Source organism: Leptodactylus fuscus, chromosome 9 (assembly GCF_031893055.1).
Source record: "Leptodactylus fuscus isolate aLepFus1 chromosome 9, aLepFus1.hap2, whole genome shotgun sequence".
In the NCBI taxonomy this organism is placed as follows: domain Eukaryota; kingdom Metazoa; phylum Chordata; class Amphibia; order Anura; family Leptodactylidae; genus Leptodactylus; species Leptodactylus fuscus.
The window spans coordinates 31,376,217-31,393,849 of record NC_134273.1 but is presented as its reverse complement, the minus strand read 5'-3'; the positions used below and the strand labels follow the sequence as shown (position 1 = coordinate 31,393,849).

Genomic DNA, 17,633 nt, shown 5'->3' with positions numbered 1-17,633 from the left:
AGTCCCTCTATGTATGTATATATGTATGTATGTATATAGGTGTCAGTCCTGTATCAGCAGTACCCCAGTCCCTCTATGTATGTATGTATATATGTAGGTGTCAGTGGTGTAGCAGCAGTACCCCAGTCCCTCTATCCGCCGCTGCTCTATGTATGTATGTATGTATATATATATATAGGTGTCAGTCCTGTAGCAGCAGTACCCCAGTCCCTCTATGTATGTATTTAGGTGTCAGTCCTGTAGCAGCAGTACCCCAGTCCCTCTATGTATGTATGTATGTATGTGTCAGTGGTGTATCAGCAGTACCCCAGTCCCTCTATGTATGTATGTATGTGTCAGTGGTGTAGCAGCAGTACCCCAGTCCCTCTATCCGCCGCAGCTCTATGTATGTATGTATGTATGTATATAGGTGTCAGTCCTGTAGCAGCAGTACCCCAGTCCCTCTATGTATGTATGTATATATGTAGGTGTCAGTGGTGTAGCAGCAGTACTCCAGTCCCTCTATGTATGTATGTATATATGTAGGTGTCAGTGGTGTAGCAGCAGTACTCCAGTCCCTCTATGTATGTATGTATGTGTCAGTGGTGTAGCAGCAGTACTCCAGTCCCTCTATGTATGTATGTATGTATATAGGTGTCAGTCCTGTAGCAGCAGTACCCCAGTCCCTCTATGTATGTATGTATGTATGTATATATATATATATATAGGTGTCAGTCCTGTAGCAGCAGTACCCCAGTCCCTCTATGTATGTATGTGTCAGTGGTGTAGCAGCAGTACCCCAGTCCCTCTATCCGCCGCAGCTCTATGTATGTATGTATGTATATAGGTGTCAGTCCTGTAGCAGCAGTACCCCAGTCCCTCTATGTATGTATGTATGTATGTATGTATGTATGTATGTATGTATCAGTGGTGTAGCAGCAGTACCCCAGTCCCTCTATCCGCCGCAGCTCTATGTATGTATGTATGTATATAGGTGTCAGTCCTGTAGCAGCAGTACCCCAGTCCCTCTATGTATGTATGTATGTATGTATGTATGTATCAGTGGTGTAGCAGCAGTACCCCAGTCCCTCTATCCGCCGCAGCTCTATGTATGTATGTATGTATATAGGTGTCAGTCCTGTAGCAGCAGTACCCCAGTCCCTCTATGTATGTATGTATGTATGTGTCAGTGGTGTATCAGCAGTACCCCAGTCCCTCTATGTATGTATGTATGTATGTATGTATGTATGTATGTGTCAGTGGTGTATCAGCAGTACCCCAGTCCCTCTATGTATGTATGTATGTATGTATGTATGTGTCAGTGGTGTAGCAGCAGTACCCCAGTCCCTCTATGTATGTATGTATGTATGTATGTATGTGTCAGTGGTGTATCAGCAGTACCCCAGTCCCTCTATGTATGTATGTATGTATGTATGTATGTGTCAGTGGTGTAGCAGCAGTACCCCAGTCCCTCTATGTATGTATGTATGTATGTATGTATGTATGTGTCAGTGGTGTATCAGCAGTACCCCAGTCCCTCTATGTATGTATGTATGTATGTATGTATGTGTCAGTCCTGTAGCAGCAGTACCCCAGTCCCTCTATGTATGTATGTATGTATGTATGTATGTGTCAGTGGTGTATCAGCAGTACCCCAGTCCCTCTATGTATGTATGTATGTATGTATGTATGTATGTGTCAGTGGTGTAGCAGCAGTACCCCAGTCCCTCTATGTATGTATGTATGTGTCAGTGGTGTAGCAGCAGTACCCCAGTCCCTCTATCCGCCGCTGCTCTATGTAGGTGTCAGTGGTGTAGCAGGAGGCTCCAGTATGGCGCACACCCCTCCTGTCATGTCCCCGGTCCTTCCCCTTTCTTTCCTGTGCCGCCGCCTCCTCCGTGCCCGCCCTCTCCTGTCTCCCTTTATTGGCGCTCGGTGTGCGGTCCCCCGGGTGTCTCCAGCTGTCAGTGCCCGCACACTCCTCACTAATCCCCGGCAGCCGCAGCTTTACCATGGCGGATTATCACAAGCCCGACCAGCAGACCCTGCAGGCGCTGAAGGACACGGCCAACAGGCTGAGGATCCAGTCCATCAAGGCCACGACTGCCGCCGGCTCCGGGTGAGTAGTGTGCCCACCTGCCAGTCATGTCTGTAGGGGCTATGGCAGTGCCTGGCACCAGGTCGTGTCACATCCCTTATGCCACTAGCTGCACCGAGTATACATAGAGATACACACCAGGGGAATTTCCATTCAAAGTGCACATCAGTTGTGTTGGGCAGGGTTCACACATGTCAGGTTTTATTGTGCTCTTTGTGTATGAGCTGATGTCTATAATACAGACAGGTAAGGGTCTCTATGTGTTAGGTAACTTGCCCAATTTACTGTATTCTGCCAAAAACATGCCCGCATTGCATCCGCACATCATCCATAATCCCGTATCCTCAAAAGACTTGTACAATGTCTTACACATGAATGGACGAATCTGTGCAATCAGTATAGACTGGAATAAGATCAGCTCCATGTCGTCTTGGTGGTGTCTCCAGCTCAGACACTGATCAGTAAATACTATGCACATCTGTATGAGGCCATAGAAGTGAATTGGTCCGTATACTGTCTGTCCAGGTGTGAGCACACCTTTAGGCGCTGTTCACTCTAGCACGTTGACCGTCTTGGCAGAGTTGATGGAAAGAATAGCACGGCATGCATCGCCAATCATCCTGCCAATATGACGGAGTCACAGAAATGACTGACAGACTCTTCTCCATCAGTAAAGCCTATCAGGCTGGGCTCGTAGCCATCACAGACAGACCAGGCACGTGTTGTGGTATTCTTTGTTAATTTGAGACACCGTGATCGTGCTTGGAGAACATTAGACTCCATGCAAGGAAATATTGTCATGTAGAAGGCTATGAAGACGAGGGTGGGTGTCACGTAGGTAGTGTCTGTGTTCTGTCTGTGTTTTCTATGGTCCCATACACATAAATTAATAACTCCCTGGTGACTGGCACTGGCCTCCATGAGCATGACATACTCGGGGTTCTTCATAATTTTCTTTTTCATCTTCTTCCCTAAATTTACTGGGTGACTGCTCCACGGACACTTCAGTTTGATTGTGGTCTCTTAAATGAAGATGGGCTGAATGAAGAGGAGACACTTTCATGTAGGGGTACATAATAGTTTCTGCTCCGAGGGCCACATTGTTAGATATTGCCACAATACAATTTTCTGGTTAATTCCCATCAGATATGTAGATAGTACATGTGATAGATATATGATGATATGTGTAGAACGTACACTAAGCACTCCATGTACACCACCATATTTTTGGTCTGTATTCTATCTGTTATTGTGGATCTGTAATGACGGATACGGTACATACCCATTCTCTTCGATGGCCCCATGCACATGCACTAAGGGTAAGTTCAGACAGAGTTTTTTGGTCCGGAACCTGAGGCGGAGGCCGCCTTAGGTTCCGGACCAAAAAGCGGGTAGCCGTGACTGAAAGCCGGTGCACTGCACAGACAGCCAGTCACGCACTCCGCTCCGGATTAGGCCCAATGAATGGGCCTAGTCCGGAGGAGGGAGTGTCTTCAGATCGAATTGTGAACCGAAACAGCCTGAAGAATGAGCACCTCACTTCATTTTCCAGGAGCCGGCTTGTTCCTGCATGTGAGCGGTTCCCATTGATTTCAATGAGAGACATCTTTTTGGTCATGATTTTGAGGTGAATACGGCCTCAAAATCCTGAGCAAAAAACTCAGTCTGAATTTACCCTAACTTTTACAACTCCATCTGGGGGCCATTTTAGCTGAGCAATCTTTTCTATTGAGATGGTCCATGGAAAGCGCTGTCAGCATGTAGATGCCATCCATGTGCTGTCTGTTCTCCACAGATCCACACACCACTTAGGGGGGCATTCACATCAAGACTTGATCATCAGCTTAACTGATCAGTTTTGAGAATACAAAAAGAAAATACACAAAAGAGTGGTTTGTTCCACTTTATCTGTACTTCAGTAAGGATAACATCTGATCACGTCTGTGTCCATTGGAGACTGTCCCAGAAACTGCTGAAAATCAGCATAAAGACCTGCATGGAGAACTTTTCTCTTTGCTATTTTACAGCACACACCTTGCAGTCCCCATTATAGTCAATGGGGTCTGTTGGTCTTGGTGTGTAGCCACTGTTTCAGCGCTCCATCTCTATGTCATTTGGGTATCCTTGGGGACCCCGATGATGGAGAGACCACAACACAGATGTGAACTTGAGCTACCTGATCCATTTTTATTTACCATTCACTCCAATAGTTATCAGCTTCCATTGGCTTTCAACCGTTTTTTGTATCCATTAAACTGTTTTTGGGTAGCGACCTCTCTGTTCATTTCCTGCAGGTGTGGAGTCCAAAAGCAATTCAATGGAAGCTCAGACAATTGTTCCTATAAGCGGAGTGTCCCATAAAGTCAGTCAGATGGAATGTGGTTCCTTGTACAGAAATGTCCAGTGTTTCTACACCATTACATGTCCTGTGTATAAGCGAAGCAATGCTACAAGGAAATAGTAGAGGTCCCCATGGTCCAGGAAGTAATGCCAAGGCTACAAACCTCCAAGCACAATGTAAAAACATACTTGTGCAAGAAAGGAAAAGCAGTGAATTACCTGTCCCAGAAAAAGGAGTGCCGCGGGCGTGGGAAGGAGCGTAAACTGACATGACAGTGCTAATAATACAGAGGGATTTTCATTTAGACATGGCAATGAGTAGATACTCAGATTAAGAAAAAAATCTGATATCCAGCACCTATTAGACTAGTTAATGCTAGGTTAACCCCACACACACACACAACAAAATGGGGTTTCCCCCTTTATATCCTTCCACCACATCACTCTTCCTGTGCCACGGCTCTGCTTTTGTAGGTGTTATAGCGGACTTGGCATTCCAACCAGAACGGGGTGTAGGTGTGTCCATACTGGATGAGATGCTTCCGCGCTCCATTCACTTCCATGGGAGCACCCGATAGTGAAAGTACAGCACTCTGCCATCTTCCTGTTGATGGTAATGGGAGTGCAGATTTATCCTGCCCAACAAATGACACATTTACGTTCACCCCGGATGCTGTCAGGCTAAATGCACTATAGGGGAGTACCACACCCCCATTCTCAGGATAGAGGTCAGACCTCTGCTGATCACATATTGATCCTCTAGACCAGGGGTAGGGAACGTACGGCTCTCCAGCTGTTGCAAAACTACAACTCCCAGCATGCATACTGGCTCTGCTGTTCTGGGAACTCCCATGGAAGTGAATGGAGCATGCTGGGAGTTGTAGTTTCACAGCAGCTGGAGAGCCAAAGGTTCCCTACCCCTGCTCTAGAGCATAAATATTGCTTGTGGCATCATCCCTTTAATGAACCAGAGAGCTCAGGATGAACAATAGATTACATTTTTTCCTATACGAAGGGGTTAACAAGTTGATATTAAATGTATTCATATCATAGTCATATCATTTTGCCCCAAGACACTTCATAAATAGTACCTCTCAACATCACCCTTCTGAAAGATTGGACAGAATTGTAAGGCGGTACAGTAAAGCTGTCAGAACTGATTTTATGACTGTGGCTTTGGCGCAGGAAAGTGAAGCCGAACTAATATAATAGACTCTGTGAATTCCACAATGTGGAATGTGTCTGAGCCTGAACTCATGGGCGATTTCTGGCCCAGAGCACAATCATTTCTGCTTTTTTTCACACAGAAAAGCAAAGTCAGAACGAATGAATAACAAAAACACAAGATGCCCTTGGTACGCCGGGGTGCCAGATGTCCTGAGGCTCCCGCTATCTCGCAGCCTCGCCATAGTGTGTCCTGACCAAACACATCCCGAACATCCCAGATGTGTGGAAATCCCTCCAATATCCTTCCCCATTCATAACCAGCAGGGCCGAATATTCTGGCAGCTGCACGGCTCATGACTGTAGAGCGTAATATCAATTGTATCCAAAGAGTTGTCCTAGTATTAGAGAGACTGTTACTCTAAATCCAAGATACAAGGTGGGATGTAATATAGTAGGGTGTTTATAATGACAATATAGGGTCAGCCGAAATGGCTGAATTGCCATAGAATAGTTGTTACTAAAAGCTAAAAAAAAAATATTGATAATGTTACCTGAGTAAGGCTCTATTCAGATCATGGTTTTTACATCCATTGATAGAATGCAAAAAACAGACACAAACGGATGCAATCTGATAGTGATCGGTTTACATAGACATCAGTGATTAAAAAAAGAAAAACTCTTATTTATTTATTTTAACAGTGATGTCTCTGTAAATGGATCACTATCAGCTTGTGTCCGTTTTTGTGCATCCGTTAAATGGATGTAAAAAACACATGTAACACTAACTTCCCACTAGCCTTCGGGTTTCCTTTCTTCAGGTCTGCATGGGGACCAGAAAAACTTCACCCTATCAGCATAGAAGACTATAATGGGTCCGCCGGGTTTCTACCTGGATTCTGCCCAATATCGGGAGGACTTTTCTCTCCACCTATTTTAAGCGCAATGGAGGATGTAATCCCTGAACACTAGTGTGAACCTAGCGTAAAAAATGTGATCTGAATGGAGCCTTACAGTGATATATGTCTTATAAGATACTGTAAGGTATGGAAGCTATAGACTAGATATTTATCTAGAGAGAAGAGGCCGACTGACTTCATATTCATTGTATGTATGGGGCAATCCCAGAAGACTTCTCCATAATGTTTCAACCTTTCCATCTACCAATAATGAAGAAAGTTCCTGCGACACTTGAGGTAAAGATTTTGTAAGAGGCATTAAAAACGGAAGAAGTGATATCGAAAACCGAGGAAATATAAGTTTAGAAATGAAAAGAATCAAGTTTGCTAGTACACAGTGTGTATGTATACAGTATGTGTGTGTGTGTGTGTATATGTGTGTATATATATATATATATATATATATATATATATATATATATTGTATAGAGAGAGAGAGAGACTGGGACATTAGGGAGCCCGGCGGCAGCCGCTACCACAGCTGAATTTTTTTTTTTTTTTTTTATAAATAAGCCGTTAACTACGGACCCTATTTTACTTACCGATCCTGGCCATGTCAAATGTTCGCCTTGGGGCCCAGCCATTGCTAGTTACGCCACCACATGTATAGACTCTCACAATGATCATTTTCAAGTTGATAAAGACCCCTGTGAGGGTCTATACATGGGGTTTGCTACTTTTTGCAAAATGCGGGCGGAATTATCTGTCTATCTATTATCTATCTATCTATTATCTATCTATCAATCATCTGTCATCTATCTATCTATCTATCTATGTGACTAAGTATCAAAGATAGATGATACATAATTATATGATGGATACATATAAAGATACTATAAATATATTATAGAGCTAGATATTAGATGGATAGATATTATAAAATATTAGCTAGATATTGTATAGATAATAGAAATATCAATGTTTAACTTGTAATTCTATTTAGCAATGAGTCCATAGCCATGTTCCCAATGTTGCTTTAGTAAGTGATGAGTTGGCATGTGCAATTCCTTGTGGGCAGTCAGGCCTTTAAACCGTCTTTACTTGTCTTGCCCTGAATATGCATTTTTTTGCTAGCAGTGGAATTTTTGGATCAGTCTTCTGTAATGCACGGTATTATACACCACATTGCGGAGCTGCGGTCCTGTTAGGACACATGGGACTGTTGTGTAAGGACTTAGAAGAGGAACAGGCATCATGCAATGAGAATGGAGGGGGGTATTACACTAGTGAGGAAAGTGACTATTTCCCAATGGTTGTGTTATTTAATATAACTAGTACCGCAATTTCACAACTAGAAGGATCTTGCAGAATTTTTGTAACTAGAAACATGGAACGTACAAGTACATGCATAATGGACATCTAGTCTACAAGATGTTGTATATTTTGGCTGAACATATCCAGATATTATCACAAGATAACCAGCTTGACAAAACAACAGGATTTTATCATATTACTTAATCTATCACAGGGCGTCTATCGTATTTGTGGCCATCAAGTTGTAGTGTTGTGACTTGTAGTCAGTCTGTCATGGGTTTTGCCAGGTTTTTCTGACATTGTATTGAATTGATTTCAAGAGTAACTGGAGTTCTTACGTTAGGTTCACACTAGAGTTGGGGTTTCCATTTTTCGGGTCCACTTGGGGACCTGAAAAACATAAAACTCATCCATTCTGCTTAAAAAGTGGCTACCTGTGGACCTCATAGACTATAATGGGGTCCGCCAGATTTCCTCACAGACTCATCATATTTCAAGTGTAATTGGGGACAGAGTCCCCAAATGGTCACCCAACCCAGGTGTGACCGAAGCCTTAGCCAAATTCAAGCTATCTTAAGACTGGAGTCACATCTGTGTGTGTCTTTCTGTATTTCTGTTTTGTTAAAAATAGAATTATCAGTACAGGTAAATCTATCCAATGTCGGAGAGCAATGGAGCCTGACAGACCCTTTTGAGTATAATGGGGTCTGTCGGGTATCTGTTACGGTGCTTGTCGTTTTTTCTGAATGGAAAGGCCCTTCCTGCTGGACTTTTCCATCCAGGATTTTTGTTGGAATCTGTGCAAGAGACTCCCAACGCAAATGTGAACCAAAACATCTTTATGGAGGGGCCTAAAATATAAATATTTGTGCGTAGGCACCATGTGGCGGCACATGGAATGCCTATGGCTCTGTAGTATGGCGACATACGGACTCCTTATGCCTCCATACAGATACTCTATGCTGTGCTATGTGCCTAGGGACTTCTGTTGCTGCTTTTCTTGTACAGTCTTCTGACCTGTGATCTTATTTTCACCTTCACCTGCTCCCTATTTCAGGCTGTGAAGAGGAGACAGATCTAGACGCCGGCTAAGTATAAGCGCAGTTTGCAGGGTTGGACATATTAACAATGCATGTAGAATACTTCTTTTGTTTGGACCTAACAAATATAAGCGATCCTAAATCCTGGATGTAACCTTTATAGTGCACTGTAAGGATAAGTACTCAGTATTTCCAGCATGTATATGAGTGTGTGTTCTAACCTGCATGGAGATTTACTACAGTATACGTCACATATGGAGTAATATTACACAGCAGAGCCCGCTGCATAACCGCAGGCAGCTGGAGTTACTTACAGGACAAAGAACAATGTTATGTCTGACATGCTGCGGTACATCAAAGAAAACAGGGTGAAATTTGTAAAGAGTGGACCTTCGTAATGCTCCTGCGGGAACGGAAAGCTCCATCTGCTGTATCTCAGCCCCGCACCTTCACTGCAACACAGCTCCCACTGACTTCAATGGGGCTGAGCTACAGTGACGGCGCCCAGCCGCAATACAATGGTAAAAATTGTCTATAGCAACCAATCACTTTCATGTCAAACACTGCTCTTGAAAAATAAAAGCTGTTCTGTGAAAGTTCGCTATGGGTAAAAGAGACAGGCTTACTTTGAGAAAGTTTGATAATAGTTATAAAACAAGACGGGCACAGGAAGACATGTTCACTACGGCCCAGAAGATATGTCTCCCTGTGCCCAGCACATATGGAGCCTGTCAGTATTTCGTGCTGGTTAGGGCAGTATAAACCTACTGACTGGTTCCATTTAAAGGGGTTTGCACCATGGATACAACATAGGATAGGGGATAAGTGACTGATCCCTTGGGGGCATGTCTTATATAGTAAATTTAGCTGAAATTTAAGGTATTAAATAAAATCATATAATAGGGTGCTGAGAACCAGGACTAGTAGAATTTTATAAATAAAAAAAACAACAAGTTGGCATAGTTTAATATTAAAGGGGCGGCACAACCTAATGCTTAAAAATGAGCATATCCCAGATAATTTCTTGTTGTGTTGAACGATGGATCTGTGGTTTCTAGCAGATGGTTTACTCTACAGTTATTTCATTTCAAACAGAAGGGATTAAATGGTTTGGAATCTTAATTTGGAGCTGGGGGCGCTGTTGCATTAATATCTATAGAAAGTATAAGCCATTGGCTATGGTGAAAGATGGTACTGCAGGTAAAAAAAAAAAAAACATTACTGTTAAAAATTGGTAGGAGCATCACCCAGAAATTTCAGTTCTGGTATCCATTAGAGCTGTCAAAAAGAAGGGAGACTTTATGTAAAGCAGTAATATATGTAGTGCCTGATAGTTTTACATTATCTTGCAGGTCAGCCAAGTGTAATTTGTAATCTCTTCTCCCTCTTAGACATCCAACATCATGCTGCAGTGCAGCGGAGATTATGTCAGTATTGTTCTTCCATACAATGAAGTACAAGCCTCAGGATCCCAAGAACCCCAACAATGATCGTTTTGTGATGTCTAAGGTAGGTACATTCACTTATATAAGATTATAGTACATACTCAAACAGCAATTTCTCAGTTGACTTCACAATACACATTAGATGAATTTTGGATGAATCCATTATGTCTACTGGACAAGCCGACATTTTAACCTCTGTGGGAAATAACAGCAGATGACCGGGTGGAAAGGGTTGGGCATGTTGGATTTCAGCATGACCAATCGTTTAATTCTCAAAGGACATAAGCCACCTCAAGAGATGTCTAGCAGTATCTTTTTCCTCTCCTCTCCCTATTGTGAACATATACACACTGCTAAACTGAGTGTGTATGGGGGAAGGGGGTTCCAAAAAAATTACTGTCAGCAGAACACATTTTCTGAAGGTGTATGGCCGCCTTTAAGCTACGGTCAGACAGTGACTTTGGCTGACTCTTATCACACAGATCGCTGCGTTGCCATGCAGCTTCTTTACTGATGTAAGTGAAAAGAACTGCATTGCAACCTAGGGAATGTCATGACCATGACTTCTAGCCGCAAAAAAACAAGCAGTGCTGCATTTTTTTTATTTATTTTTTTGCAACTGAGAATTGCAGCACCTTCGGTTCACAGTGTGACTCCATTCACATACATTGGTGAAGGAGTAACAGGGGACAGCAATTTTTGGTCACACAATTTAGGTCGCAGCCAAAGTCGCCATGCAGCCGAGTCTTAGAGCTGAGGCTTGACAGACCTTGGTTGATGCTTTCATATCGTGCAGTCAAGGCAGCCAGCTTAGTTTAGTTTTTCCCAGGTTAGTTTACTACTGTTTCGTTATTTGTAATGTTTGTGATGATATTTTAGTGGATGTTTTGTCTTCTCAGTGATGAAATAAGTCTGTGGGAACGATGCATCTACTTTTTTTTTTTTTTTCTTTCAGGGTCATGCAGCTCCCATCCTGTATGCCGCCTGGGCAGAGGCTGGTTTTCTGCCGGAGCCAGAACTTTTAAACTTGAGGAAATTCGACTCTGTCCTTGAAGGTCATCCCGTACCGGTGCGTGTTCCTATCCTAATGCTACATACGTGTCTCTATATTTCCTAACCACTATGGGCATTCTTCAAAATTGAAATGTTAATGTTTGCAAAGTAAGGCTAAATTCACACCTGTGACGGACTCTCTGTTGGGGAGTCCATCACAGAAGTCAGTGAAGTAAAATGTCCTGCATGGAGGACTTTGTTCTCTGCTGCTTTACGGCAGGCACCTATTATAATAGGTCTCCATATGTAACCACTGTTTTAGCGGTCCTGCTCTCCATCGTTCAAAGAGGGCCCCAGCGGACCAAAACAATGCAGGCCATGGCACAGATACGAACTTAGCCTAAGAGTCTCAGTTTCACATTTTAAAGGAGTTATCCAGGAACTTTTAAAAACTTCCTCCATGGTTCTTTTTCTTCAAAACCAACAACGATACCCACAAATTCAACCTGCTCACCCCTTTCTTGTGTTCATTGGTATCATCTGTATATTGAGGGCATGGCAGACTAGATTATTGTAATAGTAATCCAGGGACTTCAGCTAGAAATTGCTGACTTGGGTTTATGTCATATATCTGCACTGATCTTTTAATGTTTTGTGCTGCAGAGACAAGAATTCACAGATGTGGCCACTGGATCACTGGGACAAGGGCTGGGAGCAGCGGCAGGAATGGCTTATACTGCCAAATACTTTGATAAGGCCAGGTAACTCTTCCAATACTGAATTATCATTGCCTTTTGTTGCGTTTACTTTTCCTTACTGTAATATAATGCTATCCTTAAAGGTTGTACAGGATTAGAAAAAAGCTTTCTACTAGAAACAGAGTCACACTTGTCCATGGCTTGAGCAAATCTTCATTGAAGTGAATAGAGTTGAGCTGCAATACTGCAAACAACCTGTGATCACAAGTGCGATGCTGATTTTGGTAAAAAAAAACCCCAACCCAAACAAACCAAAAAACAGAAGTGTTTAATCGAGAAGGGGTTATTCACCTTTCTAATGTTGATTGCCTATTCTTAAAGAGGACCTTTCACCACCTGGGGCACATGCAGTGTAATACACCGCTAGAAATCCGACAGTGCGCTAAATTCAGCGCACTATCGGCTTTCCTGTTCTGTGCCCCCAGTGAAGAGCTATCTGTGCCAGTCCCGTAGCTCTTCACTGTCAGAAGGGCGTTTCTGACAGTCAGTCAGGAACGCCCTTCCTCACAGTAGCGTCTATTGCGCTGTACTGTGAGAGGGGGCATTGCTTACCACCTATCGATTACGCTCAGCAGTAAGGAACACCCCCCAGTATTCGTCTATGGACGAGTACTATCAGGAGGGGAGGGAGGCTCTATAGACGGGGGCACAGAACATGAAAGCCGATATTGTGCTGAATTCAACGCACTGTCGGCTTTCTAGCAGTGTATTAAACCGCATGTGCCCCAGATGGTGAAAGGTCCTCTTTCAAGGGGTTTTATGGGCTAAAATATTGATAGAGTGGGTTCAACACCTGATCCCCTCACCGATCAGCTATTCTCAGTAGCTGATACACCAAGAATGGATAAGGAAGTAGACAGCACTGTTCTTTGCATAGTGGCGAGACCAACTAGTTTATTTATAAAAAAGAGGCCTGGGGTATGAACATTGGTGCCAAAGCGCATGCTTGCAGATATTCCCGCGCGTGTGGCTAACTATAGAGCCACGCGTCGGGTACCTAGGAGCTGCGCATGCACAGTAGGCAAGAAGCAAGAGGCTAGAGATGTTGAAGCTGCACTTCAATGTCTGAAGAGCTGCGCATGCACAGTATTGTAAGCAGCCAGTGGCTAGACACAGAAGCGTTCGCGGAATGCAGAAAGTGTGCTCTAACAAGTACTAAAATGCTGGGCTGGGAGCAGTGGTTCTTCTACACAGCGTAGGCAATACAAATGATAGAGCCCCTTTTAATGTTTACATGGCAGTAGCGTACTGGTCATTCACCATAATAATAATAATAAATTTTATTTCTATAGCACCAACATATTCCGCAGCGCTGTACAATTTGTAGGGTTCAAATACAGAAAGATACATTACAAAGAAAGTCATTTCACACAATGGGACTGAGGGCCCTGCTCGCAAGAACTTACAATCTATGAGGTAGAGGGGGTGACACAACAGGTAGCAGGGGCGACATTGCTTATGCAGAGGTCAGACACTTTTGTAATAGAGGTTTCTGTCATTACATAAACTTAAGACTTTATGAGCCGTCAACAGTCGTGTCCTTTAACATGTGGATGGAGCTTGGACAGATAAAGTTATCCTGAGATGACATCGTATCATGTGGGGAAATGTGGGAGCGGGGACAAAGGAGGGTTAAGGGTTTACGTTAGAAATTGTGATAGGCTTGTCTGAAAAGATGCGTCTTTAGTTTGCGTTTGAAGCTGTAGAAATTGGGAGTTAATCTGGTTGTCCGGGGTAGAGCATTCCAGAGAAGTGGTGCAGCTCGGGAAAAGTCTTGTATATACCATACACCATATACCATACACCATACAATATGTATTATGACCTATTATCCCATTGAAGTCCATGGGACAGCTCTGCAGTACCTAAAACTCACCACTAGACCTTATATATGGTTGAGAAGATTTAGGTCATGTATCAGCCACTTATCCTGGCCCAAACACAGCCCACAGACACAGAGGGAGGGATGGAGCATGTACATACGCCACCCCTCAGTAAAAGCAATGCTCTCATTTGCTTTTGATATGGTGCTATTAAACCAACCATCACCTTTGTAGCAGGATTTTGTATAAATGTTAATGCATTAAGCATTCTGTAAGGTGATGGACTATCTTTATAGGGGCTTTTCCCCAAATCCAATAATTGCATATCAAATAGGTATTTCCTGAATGTCTGAGCGGTGAAGATCAAACCAAGAAAGAAGTGCCATTAAGACCACACTGTTTTTGTCTGACCCTGCCAACAGTATAATGTGAATGGGCTCCTGGACATTGTAGCCTATACCCTTGTGGAGGAGGAGCGTCTCCAGTACCTGGCAGTAACACACGGGTCTTCCCCTATAGATATAATGTACACTGGGCACATACTATGCATATTCTTGGACGTGTCTTATATGGTTACCTTGAAACACTATAACAGTACAGCGACACTGACACTGCATTTTATCAGTATATATGTAATTGAGCAAATTGAGGTTTTTGAGCAGTTCTTTCTGTTAACGTGATAAGGCCAGGTATAAAATGCTGAGGCTGTTTGCTGAGGAGTGTCTGTTTGAGCTGCACATTGTCCTCGCCTCGCACGATTCACTAGTATTCCCGCCTTTTTGTTACCTCTCTTGAACTTGGCATGAGACGTGCAGACTTTGGTAGGTGTGGAGCTTCGTGCTAAGGCTGAATTAACCACATATCTCTTTCATTATTGTCATAGATTTACATGTAAAAACATTATGTAATAATCCTAATGAAAATCTAAAACCTATATCTAACATTACATTGAAAATTAATGGAATATATTGTGGGCTGTCCACAGATGTGGTGTTGTTTTAAAAAAAAAGCAGCAGATCCCTTTTGCTAGTTCTAGACAAACCCTTTAAATTATTTGCTTTGAGTTAACAGAATTTTTAGTAGGTGCGGATTATGGTTGAAGAAGTATTAGTGAGTCCACCACGGTATTACTTACACAATGGGATGGGCTGGTTTTAGGGCTTACTGGGCAGTTGCATAGGCCCCCCATATAATAGGACCAGACCTCAGGGACTAACTAACTAACTAACTAACTAACAGAGTATTAAAATCATTAGCCACTTCACTGCCCTTGACCGTCTCAGACTTTACAATTGACTCTTTATTTAGGCATTGTGGTATCCTTTGGAGCCTGATCATCCAATGGCAGTATAAAATATGTGTCAGTGTTATGTGGCAAATTTATAGTATTTTATACTTACTGTATAAGGGTATTATTTAAGTATTGTATGCCAGTATTGTTTAGCTATTTAATAACTGTGTTTTGTGGATATAGAAGTATTATTTGACAATGTATGATTATTTCACCTATAAATTGTCAGTGGTGGACCAAGTGTGCGTGTGTATAGAGGAGTTGAGAGGAATGGCTTTCGGCTGAGTGCTGTCTATGGTGTATAGTTGTTAGGTCGGGTTCACACAGGGTTTTTTGGTCCGGAACCTGAGGCGGAGGCTGCCTCAGGTTCTGGTCCAAAATATGGGTAGCTGCAGTGCATCGGCATCCAGTCGCACGCTCCGCTCTGGATTACGCCCAACTAAGTGGACCTAGTAGGGAGGAGGGAGTGTCTTCAGGTGGATTCACAAGGCAACTCCGCCTGAAGAATGAGCATGTCCATACTTTTTTCCGAGAGCCGGAACAAACCGCTCCCAAAAAAAAGAACTGACCGGCCCCCATTGATTTCAATGGGAGCCGTCTTTTTGGTCAGGATTTTGAGGCGGATAATACCCCGTATGAACTCAGCCTTAGGGTGACACAGCACTTTCTCATTCTTCAGCGCCGGGTGTGGGCGCAGTAATTTGGATCCTGTTTTTGGGAAGGATCCAGTACATGTATATATAGCACGCCAGTGCCACCTAGCAGGGAGCCATAAATATCACGTTCATTATTTTCGCAGTTACCGAATATACTGTCTGCTTGGGGATGGAGAGACCTCAGAAGGATCTGTTTGGGAAGCCATGAGTTTTGCTGGTCTATATAAGTTGGACAATCTTACTGCCATCATAGATGTCAACCGTCTGGGACAGAGTGAACCTGCTCCTCTGCAGCACAAACTAGAAGTCTATCAGAAACGCTGTGAGGCCTTTGGGTAAGTGAGATTTGTACTCTAGAGTGAATTGATACTTAGCACACATCTTGAGTTTTTGAAGGTGAATCCCATTGATTTTGGTGTGATCTGCCAATGATCTCATATCCGTGGTGTCTGCTTAATGGTTGGTACTGGCTGTCTGTATGAGAGGTCTCATCGTGTGTAAGATGGGGTAATGCGACAATACCATCCATCCCATTTACATAGTCAAAGGTATAATTTAGGGTAAGGGGTTTCATTGGGAAAATGGTGATGCCAGATAGTCTAGAAGAAAGGTGAGGAGAAATAAGTAGCAGCCAAAGCAAGATAACTACAGACTACTTGGTAGGGTTTCTTGTCTGTAGGTGACACAGGTTGTATGTTTTATTCATAGTTTGTATGGACTTGTGACTTGACAATAATGGGCCATCACTTGCTCAAGGGAGCCACTGGAGATATAGGCGTTTCTGGCTACCTGTCGGCTCTAGTGGTAGGGACAGGTGTGCCCTGGCCCATGGTGTGAGGCATCACAGTCCGTCAACTTGACCCTACTGTGCTGTATGTGATTGTAAATAAAAGTGGTTAGTTCCACAATTTGTGTTAGGTGAGTGAACTGAATTCTGAGTGTATGCGCACATCTTGTGCACTAGTAACACTGGTGTATTGTCTGTATATTCAGGTGGCATACTGTTGTTGTGGAAGGCCACAGTGTAGAAGAGCTGTGTAAGGCGCTCACTCCTGTGAAGAACCAACCAAACGTTATCATCGCCAAAACATATAAAGGCAAAGGGATCACAGGTATGGTGTATATCAGACTGCAGAGATGTCACATGAATAACTCTACATTCACATCTGCATTAGGAGACTCGAAAATCTCAGACAGAAGAGTCTGGCAAGCTGATGGAGGACATAAGGGATACCCTACCAACTCCATGAGATCCATTGATGTCTAGATTCATCTTCTTAGTCGGTCTGTTGTTTTTTCCCTATGACAGAACAGTCTAGCGTTAGCTAAACATCTTATGATGAAACAGAATGAATACACACAATGCAGATGTGAACATAACCTAATTAATGTAGTGAATTTAACAAAAACTAGTCATTTTTTGGTGGTCACAGAGACCAATAACTTGCTCCTTTCTTTGATGAAGCACATGCATGTAACACTATATGTATGTTATACCCAATATGCAATAAATAATTTACAGTAAGGGCAGATTCACACAATGGAATGTGCAGCTTATTTTCAGATGGATTCCATCTCAAAATCAGCTGCACCTTTCAGCTGAAATACGCTTGTGAACAGTGGTGTAACTAGGAATGGTGGCAGGGCCCCAATGTGAACATCTGGTATAGGTTCCCCCCCCCCCTTTCCTCACACAAACCGCATTGCTGCACACACTATTATGCCCTATAGTGGCCCCTGAACACACTATTATGCCCTATAGTGGCCCCTGAACACACTATTATGCCCCATAGTGACCCCTGCACAAACTATTATGCCCCATAGTGGCCTCTG

At 43.1% G+C, this 17,633-nt stretch overlaps 1 protein-coding gene across 1 annotated transcript in view; it reads left to right on the top strand.

The window, feature by feature from the left end:
• Positions 1-1,886: 1,886 nt before the first annotated feature.
• Positions 1,887-17,633, top strand: part of TKT (transketolase) — a 28,156-nt gene continuing 12,409 nt past the window's right edge. Inside the window, exons 1-6 of the mRNA XM_075287085.1 lie at positions 1,887-2,098; positions 10,226-10,343; positions 11,235-11,348; positions 11,936-12,033; positions 15,944-16,135; positions 16,794-16,912. Of these exons, the coding sequence (XP_075143186.1) occupies positions 1,992-2,098; positions 10,226-10,343; positions 11,235-11,348; positions 11,936-12,033; positions 15,944-16,135; positions 16,794-16,912 (748 nt within the window). The 5' untranslated portion in view covers positions 1,887-1,991. The remainder of the gene's footprint in view (positions 2,099-10,225; positions 10,344-11,234; positions 11,349-11,935; positions 12,034-15,943; positions 16,136-16,793; positions 16,913-17,633) is intronic.